Source organism: Leucoraja erinacea, chromosome 22 (genome assembly GCF_028641065.1).
Source record: "Leucoraja erinacea ecotype New England chromosome 22, Leri_hhj_1, whole genome shotgun sequence".
Taxonomy (NCBI): Eukaryota; Metazoa; Chordata; class Chondrichthyes; order Rajiformes; family Rajidae; genus Leucoraja; species Leucoraja erinaceus.
In genome coordinates this window covers 37,119,143-37,142,160 of record NC_073398.1, presented here as the reverse complement: position 1 = coordinate 37,142,160, position 23,018 = coordinate 37,119,143, and the positions used below count along the sequence as shown (strand labels likewise).

Below are 23,018 nucleotides of genomic sequence, written 5' to 3'. Positions count from 1 at the left end.
TTTTGCTGTGACATGCACTGTCAACTGTGGGACCTTATATAGACAGGTGTGTGCCTTTCCAAATCATGTCCAATCAATTTAATTTACCACTGGTGGACTCCAATCAAGTTGTGGAAACATCTCAAGGATAATCAATGCAAACAGGATGCACCTAAACAGAGTGCTCAATTTTGAGGGTCATAGCAAAGGGTCTGAATACTTACGTAAATGTGATATTTCAGTTATTTCTTTTTAATTACTGCAAATATTTCTAAACACCTGTTTTCACTTCTGGGGTATTATGTGTAGATTGATGATAAAAAAAATGAATTTAATCCATTTTAAAATAAGGCTGTAATGTAACAAAATGTGGAAAAAGTGAAGGGGTGTGAATACTTTCTGAGTGCATTGTATTCCCGTGATGTGAATGGCACTCTCACCTCTGCTTCTGTTTGAACATCATTGTGCCCAGTAGACTTCTCATTTTATGAAAGGCCACAAATAATGAAACACAGCTTCTGTAAACATGAGCCACCCATACAACACCAAGTCTGTCTCACATTCCAGGTTATAAAAATACCAACATTTCATACCTTTTCATTATACCATTCCTGAAACGTTGTAACATTTTATGTCGACTGTAAATTGAATTATTGCAACGTCAATCTCAAAATGGGGAGTTAAAACAACATTGTCAGATTGCATGCAGTATTATTTAAGGATTGTACTAGTGTTATCTAACCTCACATAAACCAAATCTTTGGAAAGTTGCATAAATACTTTCCATACTCTTGCGATAAGGAGATGCAAATAATGACTCAATAAATCTGAACAAAACCTTTCCCTCTCCAATCACACAGATTGGAATCTTCAAGCCAAACCGGGCTGCTCAGTAATAAAACTGCTGTGGGGAGTTTGAACCAGAATGATTTGCATTTATATTGTCAATGTTCTCACCAAACTGAGAAAATGCTGCCTCCTTAAGATTCAGATCCAAACGCAGGCATCCGGAGTTTCCAAAGTTGATCATTCACTCCTTGGAGTCATAGTTGTACAGCACAGAAATGGGCCCTTCGGCCCACATGTCTATGCTGACCCTATCCCAATGAATCATAGAGCCATAGGCGTAGCAACAGAGACACAGTGACATGAGGCACAGAAACACAGAAACACAGAGACATGAGACACGGGGACACGGGGACACGGGGACACGGGGACACGGGGACACGGGGACACAGAGACACAGAGTCACAGAGTCACACAGACACGGGGACACAGACACACAGAGACACAGAGACACAGACACAGAGACATGAGGCACAGAGACACGGAAACACAGACACACAGAGACACAGAGACACAGAGAGACACACACAGACACACAGAGTCACAGAGACGGAGACACAGAGACACGGAGACACGGAGACACAGGGACACGGGGATACGGGGACACAGAGACACAGAGACACAGAGACACAGAGACACGGGGACACGGGGACACGGGGATACGGGGACACAGAGACACAGACACAGACACAGAGACACAGAGACACAGAGACACAGAGACACAGGGACACAGACAGATAGACAAAGAGACACGGAGACACAGAGACACAGAGACACAGAGACACAGAGACTAGACAAGGGACACTTACACGGGGACACAGAGACACAGAGACGCGGAGACACGGAGACCAGACACGGAGACGGAGACACAGGGACACGGGGATACGGGGACACAGAGACACAGAGACACAGAGACACAGAGACACAGGGACACAGAGACACGGAGACACGGAGACACAGGGACACGGGGACACATGGAGACACAGGGACACAGAGACACAGAGACACAGGGACACAGAGACACAGGGACACAGAGACACAGGGACACAGAGACACAGAGACACAGAGACACAGAGACACGGAGACACGGAGACACGGAGACACAGAGACACAGAGACACAGAGACACAGAGAGACACAGAGACACAGAGACACAGAGACACAGAGACACAGAGACACAGAGACACAGAGACGGAGACACAGAGACACAGAGACACAGTGACACAGAGACACAGAGACACAGAGACACAGAGACACGGAGACACAGAGACACGGGGAGACACAGAGACACAGAGACACAGGGACACAGAGACACAGAGACACAGAGACACAGAGACACAGAGACACAGAGACACAGACACACAGACACAGAGACACAGAGACACACAGACACAGGGACACGGGGACACAGAGACACAGAGACACAGGGACACGGAGACACGGAGACACAGGGACACAGGAGACACGGGGACACAGAGACACAGAGACACAGGGACACAGAGACACAGAGACACAGGGACACAGAGACACAGGGACACAGAGACACAGAGACACAGGGACACAGACACACAGACACACAGAGACACAGAGACACACAGACACACAGAGACACAGAGACACAGGGACACAGAGACACAGAGACACAGAGACGGAGACACAGAGACACAGAGACACAGAGACACAGAGACAGAGACACAGAGACACAGAGACACAGAGACACAGAGTCACAGAGACAGAGACACAGAGACACAGAGTCACACACAGACACAGACAGACAGACACAGACACACAGACACACAGAGACACAGAGACACAGACACAGAGACACAGAGACACAGAGACACAGAGACACAGAGACACAGAGACACAGAGACACAGTGACACAGAGACACAGAGTCACAGAGACACAGAGACACGGGGACACGGGGACACGGGGACACGGGGACACGGGGACACGGGGACACGGGGACACAGAGACACAGGGACACAGGGACACAGGGACACAGGGACACAGGGACACAGGGACACAGGGACACAGAGACAGAGTCACAGAGACACAGGGACACAGGGACACAGTGACACACAGAACAGACACACAGTCACAGAGACACAGAGACACAGAGACACGGAGACACAGAATCCTTTGCTACTGTTCCTCACTGTCCACAACTTAACCAATGTTCATGTTGTCTACAAACTTATTGATCAGCCTAACTACAATTTGCCCAAATCGTTCATATTTGTTACACACCCTGCAGAGATCCCAGCATTGATCCTCACAGCGCCAGAGACCCGGGTTCCATCCTGACTACGGGCGCTGTCTGTACGGAGTTTGTACGTTCTCCCCGTGACCTGCGTGGGTTTTCTCCGGGTGCTCCAGTTTCCTCCCACACTCCAAAACTTGTAGGTTAATTGGCTTCGGTAAAGATTGTAAATTATCACTAGTGTGTGTAGGATAGTGTTAGTGTGCGGGGATCGCTGGTCGGCACGGACTCGGTGGGCCGAAGGGCCTGTTTCCACGCTGTATCTCTAAACTAAACTAGACTAAGAAGACCACTGTTCACAGATGCAGTCAGAACAACACCCCTCCATCACTACACATGTCTTCCATGCCCAGGACAATCATGAATCTAATTTTAGATCTCCTTATCGTCTCCTTAACGCAAATCAATCTTGTGCAAACTCTCCGTTTTATAACTGAGCAGCCCGGTTTGGCTTGAAGATTCCAATCTGTGTGACATATATGCAGTCCCATGAATCTCTCCTTTAATCTCACCCTTCCTATATCACGGTGACCAGACCTGCACACAAACTCCAACTGCAGCCTCACCCAATGCTAGTAAAAGTCTGTGCTTATTTAGACACTGTTCCATCACCACAACAATAACAACATTACCTGAAACAATGCCGTGAGATTCTACTACACAAACACACTTTAATTCCTGTGAGTTTGTGCAGTGTTCACATGCATTGTCCCACTCCACACTTTCAATTTCACCACTTTAATCTGTGGCAGTTTAATAGATTTCTTCCTGACAGTTGGTGTGGGATTACTGTAATGAGAGCCGCTCTGTAAATCCAATCAAAGCCTCGCCTGCAGTGTCTGGGAGATTAGGAAGGTTTTCACAGCCTGGTCAGTGAGTGACCCTCTAACAGCAAGGTTCAGCCCCAGGGCTGGTAATGTGCTCACAATGCACATGTCATATGTTGCAAATGTCTCTTCACACGGCACGCCACAGGTCTCAGTCCCACACCCTGGTCCACGGCACCAGTCCTCACACACTGCTCATTCACCGGCCCCTTGCACACACCACGGGTCCCCATCCCGGACTGGCCCCTTGCTCACTGTTCACAGAACAGGTCTCAGACAGGTCACCGACCCTTCACACACGGCACACTCCCTGGGTCAATCACAACTCTGACCCCTCTCACACACTTGGTCTCAGTCACGGTACCACTGGTCAGTACTGTGGCCCCTCACACGCTCCATGCGCCTCGTACTGACCCCTTGACCACCCATGGTCTCAGTCCCTGCACCAATCTCTGACACATTCTGTGGGTCTGAGTCAGGGCACCGACCCCTCACACAGCCCGGGGGGGGGGGTCTCAGTCAGGTCAGCACGGAGCCGTCACCTACCTCTGGCCAGCGCCCCTGTGTGATGAAGCCACAGGCTGGATCGAACGCCCCGGTTCCACAGGCCAGGAGGTGTGAGCGATTGTATGAGTGAAGGACACGGACAAAGTTTGCACATTCGGACTGTAGCGAGGGAAACAAATGACGTTAGCTCCAAGATTCAGAACAGCTCAACATACTGGTACACAGGTGGAAATCACAACCATTCATCACCAATAGATACATTTACAAAATGTGTAGGGAGGAACTGCAGATGTTGGTTTAAACCGAACATAGACAGGAAAAGCTGGAGTAACTCAGCGGGTCAGGCAGCATCTGTGGAGAACATGGATAGGTGACGTTTCACAGAGTGCTGGAGTAACTCAGCGGGTCAGGCAACATCTGTGGAGAACATGGATAGGTGACGTTTCACAGAGTGCTAGAGTAACTCAGCGGGTCAGGCAGTATCTCTGGAGAACATGGATAGGTGATGTTTCGGGTCGAGACCCTTCTTCAGACTGAGAGCCAGGGAGAGGGATGGTACTGGGAGAAATGAATGGAAGGTCACCTCTTCACTCCGGGGCTGGTGAACAGTTGGAATTCTCTAGAGGGCTGTGGGTCTCAGTCACGGACTGAAGGATTCTCTACGTCTGACACAGGGTCACGGGCAAAGAGTACGAGAGTGGCTCTACTAGGATCGAGCCATTTCAGAGCTAGTACAGACTCAATGGGCCAAACGGCCTCTTCTGCGACAATCTCAAAACCAAGTTGTATATTAAGGGGATCGCGAGATGTGGGGATTGAGCAGGAAGTCAGGGGAGATCAGTCAGGAGGAATGTCACAGATTCTGAAGAAGGGTCTCGACCCGAAACATCACCCATCCCTTCTCTCCAGAGATGCTGCCTGTCCTGCTGAGTTACTCCAGCATTTTGTGTCAACCTTCAGTGTAAACCAGCATCTGCAGTTCCTTCCTACACATAATTTACAGTTTAGTTTAGTTTACAGATACATTTGCAATGATTCGCCGTGGGCTGAGAGAGTAGAGAGGCTTTGGTCTTGGCTTGTGCCATCTAGCCAGAGGAAGTGGACGTCCTGCAGCCACAGCATGCTTTGCCCGTCCACTCCACACCAACATGAACCAGTGCTGGTGTTTCCCCCTGCAGGAGAATGCCGTACAATTAGTTCTTATTGTGAGCCTGGTCTCGCCAATGATGCAGACGTACCGTTGGATCTCTTCCCTTCAGCCGACAGCTCTCCCTCTGTCTCTCTGTGGAGGGCCAGTGGATCTGAAACAACAGAGGAAGATGGCTGAGCTGTGGACATTCCAGGGCTGCCGGATACTGGGACCTTCGTAAGCTCGGTCCAAAGAGCTGGAGTGGGGAATGTCTGGAGAACTGGGAGTATTTGGACCCAACTGCTCAGTAACGGAAGTGTTTAGTTTAAAGATACAGCGCGGAAACAGGCCCTTCGGCCCACCGAGTCCGTGCCGACCAGCGATCCCCGCACACTAACACTATCCTTCACACACTAGGGACAGTTTACAATGTTAACAGAAGCCAATTAACCTACAAACCCGCAGGTCTTTGGAGTGTGGGAGGAAACCGGAGCACCCGGAGAAAACCCACGCAGGTCACGGGGAGAACGTACAAACTCCGTACAGACAGCAACTGTAATCAGGATCGAACGCGGGTCTCTGGCGCTGTGAGTCAGCAACTCTAAAGAATGGGTTCTAAAGAACTCTGAATTCACTGGAATTTAGAAGGATGAGAAGGGATCTTATTGAAACATATAAAATTCTTAAGGGATTGGACAGGCTTGATGCAGGAAACATGTTCCCGATGTTGGGGGAGTCCAGAACCAGGGGACATAGTTTAAGAATAAGTGGTCGGCCATTTAGGAATAAGATGAGGTGAATCTGTGGAATTCTCTGTCACGGGAGGCAGTGGAGGTCGATTCACTGGAGGTTTTCAAGAGAGAGTTAGATTTAGACAATAGACAATAGGTGCAGGAGTGGCCATTTGGCCCTTCGAGCCAGCACCGCCCTTCACTGTGATCATGGCTGATCATCCCCAATCATTACCCCGTTCCTGCCTTCTCCCCATATCCATTTACTCCTCCATCTTTAAGAGCTAAATCTAAATCTCTCTTGAAAGCCTCCAGAGAATTGGCCTCCACCGCCCTCTGAGGCAGAGAATTCCAGACTCACCACTCTCTATGTGAAAAATCTTTTCCTCATCTCCGTTCTAAATGGCTTACCCCTTATTCTTAAACTGTGGCCCCTGGTTCTGGACACCCCCAACATCGGGAACATGTTTCCTGCCTCTAGTGTGTCCAAACCCTTAATAATCTTATATGTTTCAATAAGATCCCCTCTCATCCTTCTAAACTCCAGAGTATACAAGCCCAGCCGCTCCATTCTATCAACATGTGACAGTCCCCCCACCATCCCGGGAAATAACCTCGTGAACCTAGTTCAAGAATTTAACTCTTAGGGCTAAAGGAATCAAGGGATATGGGGGAAAAGCAGGAACGGGGAACTGATTCTGGATGATCAGCCATGATCACATTGAATGGTGGTGCTGGCTCGAAGGGCCGAATGGCCTACTCCTGCCCCTATTTTCTATGTTTCTACCGCTGTGCCATCGTGATGTACATGGAGCCCAGCAGGTAGGTTGGCCACTGCTAACTCTGGCATCATTTACCACAGAGATTATTGATGATCTCCCACAGATGGGAGGAGTGGCCTCACCTCTCGTGAATCCTGGTCAACGTGGTCCAGGCTGAGGGACCAGAGCCGGTCTCTGCCGCCGATGACCAGCCGATCCCTGTATTCGTCCAGGAGCACGGTGTGTATGTCTGGCATCTCCCCGGACCCATGGAACAGTCTGCTTCTGTTCAGCCCCCACAGCTCTGGAAAGTGAGGATATTGTGAGGATATTGCTCTGATGAACAGTCTGGAACTAGGGTCTCAGATTAAGAGCTAACTTGAAGTATCCTGAGCTAATACTACTACCACCATCATCTATTGCGACAAGTGATGGCTTTCACTGATGACAGCGAGGACAACATTCGTAACAAGATGGACACACTACAATACAATACAATACAATACCAAACCATTTATTGTAATTTGACCCTCTGTGCGGCTCAAACGAAATTCCGTTTCCACTGCCATACAAACAAAGACAATTTCCTACAGACATACACACAATTTAATTCACACAAACATCCATCACAGTGAACCCACTGTGAAGGAAGGCAAAGTCTTTTCTCTCCCCTGTTCTCCATTTCTCTCCTGATGTCCAAGCCCCAGGCGGGCGATGATAAGTCCCACGGCCATGAAGCCGCGCCGGGCGATGTACGGCCCCGCTCCGGGTCGTTACAACCCCGCGATACGGGCTGGAGAAGTCGCGTTGCGGGAGCTCCAGGAAGCGGTCTCTCTCCCCCCGGACCCGCGAGCTCTCGATGTCCCGGTCCACCGGACCTGCGGCTGCGTTGCTGGAGCCTCCGGGCCCCAGGAGTCGAGTCGCAGCAGCGAGTCATCACCGCTCCCCACGCTCCGAGGCCGGCCAGCCCCATGATGGTGAGTAGTCCGCAGCTCCGCAGTCTCCCGAGTCCCCGGGTCGTTCAGGTTGGAGGCCGCTCCACGGTGCTGGGCCCCAACGACAACGGAGACCCGACAGGGAAAAGGTCAGGTCTCCCGGACAGGGAAGAGATTTTAAACAGTTTCCCCCTCCCCCCCCCCTACATATACACATTTAAAACCAGTATTAAAAAAACACCAACACTACATTTAACTAGACAAAAAAATAAAATAAAAAATAAAAATAAAAAAGACAGACAGGCTGTAGGGGCCTCTGCAACGGGTGGGTCGTGCCGCCAACATAACAAGACTAAGAGCTGGGCTGTCGTAGATGTTTCATGTAGAGGTGAATCTTTGCAGATCTCTGCTCTATTCTGGTCTGTGACGGCTCAGTCATTGAGATTGTTCCCACATCCAATCATCAGATATCTGGGATGAAGGGATGTTTTATCTATCTTCCTACGGATGAATATTTTATCCACAGCCGGTATTTATTTACAGAAGTAGATCTCGGTGCTGAGCTAGATCAGTCAGGGCTGTGATGGATGGTAGAACCAGCACTGAGTACCAGATGAGCACCTTCTGAATCTATACCTTATGTTCTTTGCACTTGCTTTGCAACGTTAATAATTTAAAGCATCAGCCAACAGGTCGATAAAAGTCCATTTTCAAGTACATTATTGATCAGATTTATTTTGCCTTCCAGATGTGGAGCTATGGGCTAAGCCCCATACAGATTGTTCGTCACAGCTGACACAGTTCGGACTTATACAGGACAAGAGCCCAGGGAAAATAGATAGTTGGAAAAAATGGTTTAACCTGGAACTGCAGCTCAGTGCTGTACTCATGTGTTTCTACAAGGCATAGTGTGGAGCTCGAGGAGAATGCTGTTTAGAAGGATGAGGGGGTACCTCAGTGAAACTTACCAAATAGCGAAAGGCCTAGATGGAGTGGATGTGGAGAGGATGTTTCCACTAGTGGGAGAGTCTAGGATCATAGGCCACAGCCTCAGATTTAAAGGACATTTAGGAAGGAGATGAGGAGGAATCTCTTTGGTCAGAGGGTGGTGAATCTGTAGAATTAATTGCCACAGACGGCTGTGGAGGCTGACAGTGGGTATTTTTAAGGCGGAGATAGATAGATTCTTGATTAGTGCGGGTGTCAGACGTCATGGGGAGAAGGCAGGAGAATGGGATTAGGAGGGAGAGATAGATCAACCATGGCAGAGTAGACTTGATGGGCCGAATGGCCTAATTCGTCACCTAATCGTCACCTATCCATGTTCTCCACAGATGCTGCCTGAGTCACTGAGTTATTCCAGCACTCTGTGAAACGTCACCTATCCATCCATGTTCTCCACAGATGCTCCAGCACTGTGAAACCACCTATCCATGACCCGCTGAGTTACTCCAGCACTCTGTGAAACGTCACCTATCCATGTTCTCCACAGATGCTGCCTGACCCGCTGAGTTACTCCAGCACTCTGTGAAACGTCACCTATCCATGTTCTCCACAGATGCTGCTGCCTGAGTTACTCCTGCACTGAGTTACTCCAGCACTGTACACTGTCGGAATGAGAATGTGTTTGGAAGGAACCGTATTAGATCATGTATCCACAGCCAGTGAACATTATGCTCCAGATGTTTCTGGGTGACTTGGCCAAACATTAATATTGAAAGCATCCAATTCCCAAACGCAATGCTTGGTTGAAGATGTGTAGTCTACAACTACGCTGTGAAAACACATCTACTGGGCTCACAACAACTAGAAAGAAATGCCTAGAAGTAGTAAACCATATTTTTTACATTTCAAATAACTGGGAAACATGTAAATAGTTCAACGTGTGAGACTGTGAACCAAATAATTCAGTCTGCAGCTACGTCCTCTGGCTCAGACAATTGTGCATTCACCCTATTCATTCCCCTCATGATTGTATACACCTCTAGAAGATCGCCCCTCGGCCTCATGAACTCCAAGGAATAGTCCCTAGCCTGCCCCAACCTCTCCCGCTGGCACAGGCCTCAGACCTAGCTACATCCTCAACATCGCTCCAGCTTAATGTCATCTTTCCTATCGAAGGGTGACCTAAACCCTAGTGCTGGCCTGTACAACATTAACGTAATGTCCCAACATCTCTAGCCAGTCCCAGGCTGATGAAGGCCAGTGGGTCAAAAGGCCTCCTCACCAGTAGTGGCGTAGTGTATATACAGTCTCGCTGCAACTCCAAAAAGCTACGACAGTTGTAGTACTTGGTGTTTTAATTGTAATTCCTACTGCTGCATTACTTTCAGAGCCGTATCTTGAGGTAGTTACTGATCTTGATGAAGCTTGGGAAGGCACAAAAAGCTGGAGAAACTCAGTGGGACAGGCAGCATCTCTGGAGAAAAGGAATGGGTGACGTTTCAGGTCGAGACCCTTCTGCAGATGTTGCTGCAGCTTCCCCTGTGGCGACCAGTCTCTGAGCACGACCCACCAGAATGTCCTCTTACACAACCCTCTCCATGTGATCAGACCCCTGTGTTGGTGATATTTAGGGTGGGTGTCACCTGCAGTGAACAGGGAGAACTGTTGGGATGTTTCCACTAGTGAAAGAGTCTAGGACCAGAGGGCACAGCCTCGGAATTAAAGGACGTTCCTTTGGGAAGAAGATGAGGAGGAATTTCTTTAATCAGAGGGTGTTGAATCTGTGGAATTCTTTGCCACAGACGGCTGTGGAGGCCACGTTAATGGATGTTTTTGTGGCAGTAATTGACAGATTATTGATTAGCGCGGGTGTCATGGGGTTATGGGGAGAAGACGGGAGAATGGGGTTAGGAGGGAGAGATAGATCAGCCATGTTTGAATGGCGGAGTAGACTTGATGGGCCGAATGGCCTGATTCTGGCCATTATGACATGAACACAGACCTCAGTCACTTCAGGATAAAGCATCAGCCTGGACATTAAGCCCCTGAGTTTATTTTGTTGTCGAGCAGACATTCATTGCTGTAAAGTTAAGCTGCCTTCATGGTGCCGGCTATTTATAACTGGATCACTCCATACTTGTGGGAAGTGTGTAGTCTGGAAGCTGTAGATGTTTGAAGTGGTGCCCAATCTAACCAGCAGCTGATGTTCTCCATACATACCCAGTACCACCCACAACAAGCCTGTTATAGATCTCAAACACAGGCCACACACAGTCAGTTGCTGGCATCCAGCACCCTGCTGAAGGCCAAGAGTGTCCACATTCATAGACACAAGTGCTGGAGTAACTCAGCGGGTCAGGCAGCATCTCTGGAGAGAAGGAATGATTTCACAGATGCTTTAGTGCCAGGCAGCATCTCTGGAGAGAAAGAATGAGTGATGCTTCATGTCCAGGCCCTTCTTCAGACTGAGAGTCAGCAGAGAGGAACTCTAGAGATATATGTGGCTCCACGTTCAGCCAGGAAACGCTGGGCTCTGGTGGTGGGGTGGGCATCTTCGTGCTGTAGAAGATGCCCATCTCCCCTCTTCATCTCGCGCTGTCTACAAGACACAGTGATCTGCTGTCAGAACAAGGAGTCTCTTTAATAAGGATGTGAAGATCTCCATTGCCTTGTTGATTAAAAATCATCCAGCCACATGCATTGTTTGAGAACATTCAACTCCTAATGCTGATTCATCAGAGCTCCATGTCTTTGACTTTTCTCATTGAATGACCCAGGCCCACTTTAACCAACTGTGATGTGCATCAGTCAGGATCTTGGAGCCAGAGTCTCCCTCACAATGGTGAACCCAACAATGGCCCTGAGCTGGTAAAGTCATTGATCCAGGTTCCACCCTGACCTCAGGCACTGTCTGAAGTGCAGGAGTAGGCCATTCGGCCCTTCCAGCCAGCACCACCATTCAATATGATCATGCCTGATCATCCAAAATCAGTACCCCGTTCCTGCTTTCTCCCATATCCCTTGATAATTTAGCCCCCAGATTTAAATCTAACTCTCTCTTGAAAACATCCAGTGAATTGGCCTCCCCTGCCTTCTGTGGCAGAGAATTCCACAGATTCACAACTCTCTGGGTGAAAACGTTTTTCCTCATCACAGTCCTAAATGGCCTCCCCCATATTCTGAAACTGGGACCCCCTGGTTCTGGACCCCCTAACATTGGGAACATCTTTCCTGCATCTAGCCTGACCAATCCCTTAAGAATTTTATATGTTTCAATACAATCCCATCTCATCCTTCTAAATTCCAGTGAATACTAGCCCAGTTGACCCATTCTTTCATCGTATGTCAGTCCCACCATCTCAGGAATTAACCTGGTGATGCTGCATTCCCTCAATAGCAAGAATATCCCAGCAAGACTACGTGGAATTTACATGTTGGCTGACTGGTTCACATACCACAAACGTTTATCACTGTACCTCAGTACATGTGACAATAAACTCAACTGACCGTGGCCTCGTGCCTCATAGATCGACTGGTGTCTCTGTCCCGTCCCCTTGTGCCCTGACCCCTGTCACCCACACAGACCCAGCCACGCTTGCTTGCTTGCCCAAAGTTGTCATGGCAATGGCCAATGTGCTTCATGTGAAGTTGGCCCGAGACACACCTCTCACTGAAGTCCCTCAGTGGTGACTAGCAAATACAAAACTGTCCCCATTACACGGATAGTCACACAGGCCCTTCAGCCCAACTTGCCCATGACGACCAACATGCCCCATGTACACCTCCCATTAGCCTGCGTTTGATCCATATCCCCCCAATCCTGCCCTATCCATGTACTTGTCCAAATATCTTATAAACATTGTGATAGTCCCAGCATCAACTACCTCCTCTGGTAGCTCGTTCCATGCACCCATCACCTTCTGTGTGAAAAAGTTACACCTCAGGTTCCTATTAACTCTTTCCCCCTCACCTTAAACTATGTCCTCTGGTTCTTGATTCCCCTACTCTGGGTAAAGGACTGATTCACCTTATCTATTCCCCTCATTAATATAGTTAAATATATTCAATCATTTGGAATATAGCTGTAGCCATGCAGAAAACATTTGCAAAGGGGATAAAAGATCACATTATTTGCTGATAGAGAAGAATGATGATGTTTGTAAGCCTGTACGTCCAGGTGCTGTTGTACACGATGACAAGTGATGAGGGGACCAAAACACTAGTCCAATTACTGCATCACACAGCGAAGGGTCGGTGTGGCTCAGTTTGTGACACTCAACTCTAGCGACAATAACCACAAACTGCTCCAGCTGCAACCAATCATCCTTCCCAACCAGTGATTCCCTTTGGCCAAGGACAGAGTTTGTGGAAGTAATTGTTATTTAATGACAAACATCAGAGGTCTACGCTGATGCTTAGTCGGCCAGTACCTACTCCAGATTGAATCCATCTCTGAACGTGTGGCCACACTAAGTGGCCTGCTGGAGTAACTCAGCGGGTGAGGCAGCATCTATCGAGAGAAGGAATTGGTGACGTTTCGGGTCAAGACCCTTCTTCCTTTTCCTCCAGGAATTGACTGCATCGCGTGTGGTCCACATGCTTGGCCTCTTGGAGCAGGGCCCGGTCTAATTGAGCCCCAGGCTGTTGCAGGGCCTCCAGCAGGGCCCGGTCTAATTGAGCCCCAGGCTGTTGCAGGGCCTCCAGCAGGGCCCGGTCTAATTGAGCCCCAGGCTGCTGCAAGGCCTCCAGCAGGGCCAGGTCTAATTGAGCCCCAGGCTGTTGCAGGGCCTCCAGCAGGGCCCGGTCTAATTGAGCCCCAGGCTGCTGCAGGGCCTCCAGCGGCCCACTCCCCCATCGAGGCTGTGCACTCCCTCCTGGTGAGTGGAGAGGGTGGGTGGGCTTGTGTAGGGAGCAGGGAGAGGTCACTGTTTGGTGTTGGGGCAATTTGGGTGGTTCTAGGGTCAGAGTGAGGTCAGGAGAAGCTGCTCTCCGTCCACACTTCACAGTCAATAATCAGCATCCTTCTAGAGAGTTCTTTCATGTGGTCCAGCAGCAGAATGTTGGCGAGTCTCTCCACTGGGACAAGGAGATGAAGATAGACACAAAAAATGCAGTAACTCAGCGGGTCAGGCAGCATCTCTGGAGAAAAGATACAGGTGACATTTTGGGTGGAGACCCTTCTTCAGACTCTCGACCCGAAACATCACCTATTCTTTTTCCCCAGAGATGCTGCCTGACCCTGATGTTGAGTTACTCCAGCTTTGTGTGTCTATCTTTGGTTTAAACCAGCATCTGTAGTTCCTTCCTACACATGAGGAGGTGGAGGCGGAGGTTGTCCACACTTGGACTTGCACCTGTCCTGTCATCATCTCATTAACCACAACCACCCTCACCCTGTGCCCAGCCCTGTAGAACACGGCCCAACATTAGGGGATTTGCTGGTGACATTGTAGAAGATTGAGATGTCAGTAACACTCTCCATATCTCCGGATTACTGCCCGCTACAACTTACTCTGCCAAACATCTCGCAGGGAACACGTTCTATTTTCGTTCCATGATTTACGATAGTTGTGAGTTTAATTTCCTCCTTTCATCTGCCATGGGCTCTAGTTATTAGATTTATAATCATCCCTCTCTCTGCTGTTTTAATTAACCATAAAATCTCTCAAAGTAAACAGGTGGCTCAATGAGGGAACAAATGAGAAAGAATCCATTGTTGGCGAGCGCTGTGATCTGCTGCCTGCTGGTGGGGTCTCACTCAGCTTGTTGTCTACAGCAGAGCTGACAGCCCTGTGCTTCATACATCTGTATTACCCAGACCCTGCACTCAGCGAGTGTGCAGAGCCCTCACAGAGTAACGTACACAGGTTAGAGTTGGTGACAAGCCTGGCTTTATTCTCGAATCACACAGCAAGGAAACAGGCCCTTCAGCCCAACATGTCCATGCCAACCAAGATGCCCCATCTACACCAGTTCCATGCGCCTGCGTTTGGCCCATATCCCTCTAAACTTTTCCTATCCATGTACCTGTCCAAGATCGTTTTAACATTGTTATAGTCCCTGCCTCAACTACCTCCTCCGACAGCTTGTTCCATACACACACCACCCTCTGTGTGAAGAAGTCAGGTTCCTATTAAATCTTTCCCCCTCTCATGTTAAACCTATGTCCTATAGTTCTTGTCTGCCCTCCTCTGGATAACAAGAGTGTGTGTCATTCACCCATCTATGATCCTGTAAGGAACACCTCTGACAAAATTTGGCTTTAACACGTGTGTCTGCAGCAAATGCCATGTAGCTTGTACATCATCATTTATGGATCTCAGTGCACTTTAGCCTGTGACCACTGTGGACCCATTCATAGCGAATCATAGAGTCATAAGGCACAGAAACAGGCCCTTCGGCCCAACCCATCCAATGCTGACCAAGATGCCCCATCTAAGTCAATCCCATTTTCCAGAATTGGACCCATATCCTGCTAAACCTTCCCTGTACCTGTACCTGTCCTTTACCTGTTGTTATAGAACCTGCCTCAACTACCTCATCGTTCCCTACACCCACCACTCTTGTTGTTGCATGCAGCCATCCTTATTAATGCAGCAGTGTCATTCATCCCAACAATGCTCAGCCTGTTGAAGCCTTTGTACTGCATTGTTGCTGGGATCATGTAGACCTCCCTTGCTGGAGCTAATGTCCACGTCACCAGTCCACCAGGAGGACATCCTCCTTTAATGGAGGGATTCAGTTCACCATCTACTTAGACCTTGTCATTCCCGGTCATGCATGTTCAGTGTATGATGAGCTGACATGTAACATCATAAGATCATGTGATAGGAGCAGAATTAGGCCATTCGGCCCATCAAGTCCACTCTGCCATTCAATCACGGCTGATCTATCTCTCCCTCCTAACCCCATTCTCCTGTCTTTTCCCCATAACCTCTGACACCCGCACTAATCAAGAATCTATCTCTGCCTTAAATATATCCACTGACTTGGCCTCCACAGCCTTCTGTAGCAAATTCCACAGATTCACCACCCAAACCTAAAGTGTACAGTCGTGGGCAACTCCATCTCCTGGCCACCCCTCTGCAAGTGCTTGGTATTTTGGGATCTCCACCCATTTGTGTTGTGGGATATCCACTCAGGACCACCCCTCATCTAGTGGCACATTCAACCTCTAATTATCCCTGGTGGTTGAGGAGTCTTGATGGGGGAACCGATGTGGGGATTCCCACATATGAGGAAGACGTTTGAACTGCATTGCCTTCCATCACAGTGAGGATTGTGGAATCCACTGTGATGGATGTTCATGTTAACTTTTATGTGGCTGTATGGTAACTCAAATCTCACTCTACCTTAATTGAAGCATGTGACAATAAACTGACCCTGAAACATTGAAACTTTGAGGCCGAGTCCTTGCATTGAACGCCGTGCAGCTGTTACAGATGTTCTAGGTTCCCTTTCATATCTCTCATTTCCCACTCCCCTGATTCTCAGTCTGAAGAACTGTCCCGACCCAAAACATCCCCTATCCGTACAGATGCTGCCTGACCCGCTGAGTTACTCCAGCACTCTGTGAAACTGCCTGACTCCACAGATGCTGCCTGACCCGCAGAGTTACTCCAGCACTCTGTGAAACGTCACTTATCCATGTTCTCCACAGATGCTGCCTGACCCGCTGAGTTACTCCAGCACTCTGTGAAACGTCACCTATCCATGTTCTCCACAGATGCTGCCTGACCCACTGAGTTACTCCAGCACTCTGTGAAACGTCACCTATCCATGTTCTCCACAGATGCTGCCTGACCCGCTGAGTTACTCCAGCACTCTGAAACATCACCTATCCATGTTCTCCACAGATGCTGCCTGACCCGCTGAGTTACTCCAGCACTCTGTGAAACGTCACCTATCCATGTTCTCCACAGATGCTGTTTGATAGCTTTGACCTGCCTGACCTTACAGTTTTCACTCCAGCACTTCCGTGTACTGTACCCCGAGAAGGGACAAGGCAGGATGGGCAATGATTTCAGGGTACACCCCGAAGGCAGTGTCATAAATAAAAGTTCCACTTGCAGAAACACGAGCTTTGTAGCTTTGTAGACACGAGTCTGAAGAAGGGTTTCGGCCCGAAACGTTGCCTATTTCCTTCGCTCCATAGATGCTGCCGCACCCGCTGAGTTTCTCCAGGACTTTTGCCTACCTTCGATTCTCCAGCATCTGCAGTTCCTTCTTGAACAGCTTTGTAGTTTTGTTGGTCATGGGGAAGGAATCCCCCTATGTTGTGGAATTTCACAGGCTCCGCAGTACTGAATCCTACTGATGGATTTCTGACATTCTAACGGCCTTAACCCTTAACAGGTTAATCTGATAATTCCAAAACATATATCAGGAGTTAATCCTGCAGGAAATTTCACATCCGCTGACAGAGAGTTTTGTCAGGAGCTGGGCCTGAGAATGCAGTCAACTTTATTTGATAGGTGCTGGTTTTAATTTGGAACACATCGCAGCAAGTCAGAGAAATTGTTAACAAGATGAAGACCACAGACAGGACACGAGAGTCTTGAGTCACAATTCCTGTTATTTGATGCAATTCCCAGAATTAATATCCACAGCTCTGGCCTGATCAAGGGCAAAACAATAGTAAAAAAATAAACTGAAAGATTGGACAATTAAATGGAAAACACATTGTGATAAATGTAAATAGTTAGTGCCGCTCAAAGTGGTTGATAGGATCCTGGGATTGTAAAGTAAAAGGTTCTGGAAAACTTAAATAGCTAACAGAAAATACTAGAAATACACGAGTGATCAGGCAACATCTGCAGTGAAAACAAAGCATGGAGTGACAGAGTGATCTAGCACATAATCAGGCCACTCAGCCCATCGAGCTCTTGCTGTCCCACATTTATCCCATTTTATCCTCTCCACAATCCCATCGACAACCCCTCAGTTTCTCCCCCTCTCCCTCAGGGTAATTTACAGTGAACCTACCGACCCACGCGGTCACAGGGAGAGCGTGAAAACTCCACACAGACAGTGCCCGATGTCAGGATCAAACCGGGTCCTGACGCTGTGAGGCAGCAGCACTACCCACTGCGCTACCTTTCTCTCTCCACTGATGCTGCAAACACTTTGAGCATCTCCCGATGTTCTGGGCTTGGTTCAAATCCCATTCCCAGAAATGTCAGTGAAACTAGTGATTAAGTTCCCATTATTTCCCAGCTGTCATCCCAAGCTTGAATCCCGTTTTATCCAGACCTCTACTCCAGTCCAGTAATGGTACCTCTCTGCTCTGACACCAGACGTGGCCTTGGTTTGGGATGGCGGGGATGCAAGGGGGTTCTCAGATGCTTGTGGACATTCCCACATCTTCACAGAAGAGATCAGGTGGTGATTTAAATTCCAAAATTCCTTTGATTTGGAAATGTTCCATTAAATTGGAAGTTGCAAATGTAGATGTTTTATTTAAGCAAGGGAGACAGGAAACTTGGAAAGTGCAGACCAGTGAGCTGAACATCTGCCAAAGGGAAGGGTTAGGGTCTGTGGTTGACGATGTCTTGGTTCTGCAGCGAGCAGGAAATGCAGTGAGCAGAAATAGCTCTGGTTGGCAATAGATAGCAAGTGGCATGTGGCAGGGAATAGTGCTGGGCCTCAATGTTTACAGTTTGATGAAGTTTATTTACAGATACAGCGCGGAAACAGGTTTGTCGGTCCACCTCGTCCATGCCGACCAGTGGGTCGATCACCGAACACTATCCACACACACACACACACACACACACACACGTGTTAATTTACAGAAACCCAATTAACCTACAAATCTGTCCATCTGGAGCGTGGGAGGAAACCGGAGCACCCGAAGAAAACCCACGCAGGTCACGGGGAGAACGTACAAACTCCACAAAGACAGCACCCGTAGTCAGGATGGAACCCGGGTCTCTGGCGCTGTGAGGCAGCACCTCTACCCGCTGTACCACCGGGTTGGAAAGAAAGATTGCAATATTTGCTGATGGCAGGAGGAGAGAGAGAAAGAGAGAGAGAGAGAGAGAGAGAGAGAGAGATAAGGAGGTTGAGAGGACATTGGGGACCACAGAGAATTAGAGAGGTTCAGTGAGTGGATGAAAATGCGGCAACGAGTTTAAGGAGGAAATATTTGAGTCTGTTAGACAGGTACATGGATAGGACAGGTTTAAAGGAATATGGGCCAAACGCAGGCAGGTGGGGCTAGCTTGGGTTGGCATGGACAGGTTGGGCCAAAAGGCCTGTGTCTGCTGGATGACACTATGACTCTAGAAGTGACACAGGTAGCAGGTGTTTGGCACAAGTGCCCACATCAGTTAGTTTATAGTTTCTTGTCATGTTGATGTGTAACGAGGTACAGTGAAAAGCCTTTGATGCCTGCTAACCAGTCAGTACAAAGGCAACCATGATTACAATCGAGCCGTTCACAGCCCTACACATTTTAGAGGGAATATCGTGACTAACGGCAGCACAGTCCAGGGGTCACCAGTGAGGTCGCTAGTAGTTCAGCGTTGCTCTCAGGTTGTGATAGAATAGTTCAGTTGCCTGATAACAGCCGAGCATTTGAGTACAAGAGATTCATGTGGTGACCGGACAAGATACTGAGCCCACAATCATCAGCCCAGATGAAGGCGGCCGCGACACTCTGGCCAGTGGCCAGTTATCATGAGGGGAGGGACACGTCCAGTTGCTGAAAAGCTGCAGACATTAAAATTCCAGTTCTCAGCTAACACCGTGGGTGCTGGCGGCATCTCGTCCACTCTGTGGGTTGAAACTGCATCTCTCTGTCCACATGCAGCTGCCGAGTCACCCAGGACATCTGCACCCTCTCCCAGAGACAGTGTGAGAGAAAGGAGGAATATTATGTTTACACAATGGTGCAGTGGGTAGAGCTGCTGCCTCACAGCGCCAGAGACCCGGGGTCCATCCTGACTACGGGTGCTGTCTGTACGGAGTTTGCACGTTCTCACCGTGACCACGTGGGCTTTCTCCGGGCGCTCCGGTTTCCTCCCACACTCCAGAGACAGGCGGGTTTGTAGGTTAATTGGCTTGGTGTAAATGTAAATTGTCCCCAGTGTGTGTAGGATGGTGTTAGTGTGTAGGGATCACTGGAATTTCATTGTTCTATCCGGGACAGACTGCATGATAATAAAACACTCCTGACTCTTTTGACGGCACGGACTGGGTGGGCCGAAGGGCCTGTTTCTGCGCTGTATCTCTAAACTAAACTAAACTAATCCAGGGCAATAAGATAACATCTGTACACACAGCAGAACAGTGAGTGCCGCCCACCTCTCTGCTAATGTCTTTCTCAGTATCCACAAGTTAGACTGTTGTCTAGGTCTGAATGTTTCATTCAATCAGCTGTTTGTCAAAGAAAAGTTACTGTTTAACAAAGGTATGAAATATACAAAGATAGACACAGAGTGCTGGAGTAACTCAGCGGGTGCAGCAGCATCTGTGGAGAACATGGATAGGTGACGTTTTGGGTCGGGAGCAGAAGGCTGTGCAGGCCAAGTCAATGCATATATTTAAGGCAGAGAGAAAGATTCTGGATTTGTGCGTGTGTCGGGGGTTATGGGGAGAAGGCAGGATGGAGTTGGGGGGGGAGAGATAGATCAGCCGTGATTGAATGGCGGAGTAGACTTGATGGGCTGAATGGACTCATTCTGCTCACTTATGAACATGAACTTCAGACTGAGAGTCAGGGGAAAGGGAAACGATAAGTATAGACGGTGTAGGTGATGTAGAGAGATATAGAACAAATGATAAAGGAGATTGGACGTGATGACTGGTTAGAGGGACAAAGACCTTTCCAGCTACACATGACAATAAACTCAACTCAACCATTCCTTATTTCCATCCCTTCCGGATGAAATGTCCAAACAGATCCCACATGAAAGGACAGGATCGTTACAGACTGAAGAAGGGTCTCGACCCGGAATGTCACCTATCCATGTTCTCCACAGATGCTGCCTGACCCGCTGAGTTACTCCAGCACTCTGTGAAACGTCACCTATCCATGTTCTCCACAGATGCTGCCTGACCCGCTGAATTACTCCAGCACTCTGTGTTCCTCTGGTCACAGAGGCATAGTTAAATCTCTCTCCGCTGCCCACTTGGCTGCATCGATGTATTGCCGAAGGCTCTGTATCCGACGCTTCTACACAGTTGGGACACATTCAGCGGCGTGAGTCTCTGAAACCTCCACACGCTGGCCCTTCGACCCACCGGGTCCGCATCGGCCAGCGATCCCCGCACACTAACACTATCCTACACACACACACTAGGGGACAATTTACAATTTACAGAAACCAATTAACCTGCAAACCCGCACGTCTTTGGAGTGTGGGAGGAAACCGGAGAAAACCCACGCTGGTCACGGGGAGAACGTGCAAACTCCGTTTAGACAGCACCCGTAGTCGGTATTGAACCCGGGTCTCTGACGCTGTGAGGCAGCAGCTCTACCCGCTGCACCACCGTGCCAGCCAGTCTTTATATTCAGTGTGACAAACCCACTGATGAGTCGTGGGGAGGCCACAGGTGGCAAAGGAAAGCAAAGGTTCACCTCGGTTTAAACCAGCATCTGCAGTTCCTCGTTACACTAAGGTTCACCTGGTTGACAAGCGCAGTCACAGCTCTGGTAGAATCTGTTGTCCATGTACACGCAGCCGGCGACCACAGTTAACTGACACTCACTCACCTTTATAAGACAGACGCAGTCTCGGGAGGCTGGTGTTGCCAGCGCTGGAATAATGGCAGCAAAATGCCAGTAACATCCACACCGTGCCCGCCTGTGGCAATCCGCCCCTCATCTCCCTCTCCCTCTCCCTCTCTCTCTCATTCCCCACTCCTGGACAATGATCATCCACTCCCCTCCCTCCCTCCCCCAGAAGCTCTCTCTCACTCCCTCCCTCTATCTCCCCATCTCTCACTCCCTCCCTCTATCTCTCTCCCTCTCCCTCCCCCTCTCTCTCCCCTCTCCCCTCTCTCCCTCCCCTCTCTACCTCTCTCACTCGCCTCGCCCCCCTCCCCTCCTCTCTCTTATGCCAGTGTCCAGCGCTTTGTAATGTAATCTTCTTGCCAGACTTCAGTGCAACCTGCCCGGAGTGTACCTGAAATATTCTCAGCCTCTCTCTCCAGGGCCCGGGCCTGGTTCCAGTTCACCTTTCACCTCTGCTACACACAGGTGAGCCCAGCCTGCCCCTCACCTGTATCCACCAGACTCTGTCCCGCCCCCACCTCTCTCTTCCAGCTTTCAAACCCCCGCCCACCCTACTCCATGGGTCCCGACCCCAGCACGTTGTGTGTAATATTCGACACAGAACCTTGAGCGCTGGCGGCGTGAGGCTGAGTCTCTAGTGAGCGGGTGTAGCGCTCACTCCCCCCCCCCCCCCCCCCCCCCCCCCCCCTCCCCTCCACTCCCCCCCCCCCCCCTCCTGCCCCCCCCCCCTCCACCCCCCCCCCCCCCCCCCCGGCCCCCCCCCTCCAGCCCCCCGAGCCCCCCGATGTGGAGAGCCGCCAGGCCACATCCACGGGTCATTCAATAAAAGACCAGTTTGAGCACCGTATTTAAACATTTCAACAACCGCATGTTTTTAACGGTTTGTAATTAATGTTTTATTCCGGAGAGTGAGACTCGAACCCCTACATACGTTGTATAATTATATATATGTATATATATATATATAGACACAAATTGCTGGAGTAACTCAGCGCGACAGGCAGAGTTAGACATTTTCTGGAGAGAAGGAGTGGTTGATGTTTGGGGTCGAGACTCTAACGTCACCTATCCATGTTCTCCACAGATGCTGCCTGACCCGCTGAGTTACTCCAGCACTTTGTATCTTTCTTCGGTTTAAACGAACATCTGCAGTTCCTTCCTCCTACACATAACTACATAACAGATTGGCCAGTGTTGTTTTTTGGAAGGCAGCTGAGCTAATAATGAGTTGCATTACTGTGAGCATCCAGCTTGTAAACGGGCAATCTCTATAATGCTGAGCTAATGATGTCTCACGTTGTAAACATTTAGCCTGAAGAAATGGCCGCGCTCGTGTCCCCGGGCTGCATCGTCCAC

The 23,018-nt window shown here is 49.3% G+C and overlaps 1 protein-coding gene across 2 annotated transcripts in view; it reads right to left on the bottom strand.

Moving 5' to 3' along the window:
- The window catches only part of LOC129707983 (semaphorin-3E-like), a 49,083-nt gene extending 26,915 nt beyond the window's left edge, over nt 1-22,168 (bottom strand). Inside the window, exons 1-4 of one of the 2 annotated variants that reach the window (XM_055653510.1) lie at nt 22,054-22,168; nt 7,187-7,347; nt 5,661-5,723; nt 4,462-4,581 (exon numbers count right to left, since the gene is read on the bottom strand). In XM_055653510.1, coding sequence (XP_055509485.1) covers nt 4,462-4,581; nt 5,661-5,723; nt 7,187-7,300 — 297 coding nt within the window. In that variant the 5' untranslated portion in view covers nt 7,301-7,347; nt 22,054-22,168. Of the gene's footprint in view, nt 1-4,461; nt 4,582-5,660; nt 5,724-7,186; nt 7,348-21,641; nt 21,785-22,053 lie in introns of those variants that run through there. The other variant, XM_055653509.1, reaches the window with a different exon arrangement.
- Nucleotides 22,169-23,018: the final 850 nt, after the last annotated feature.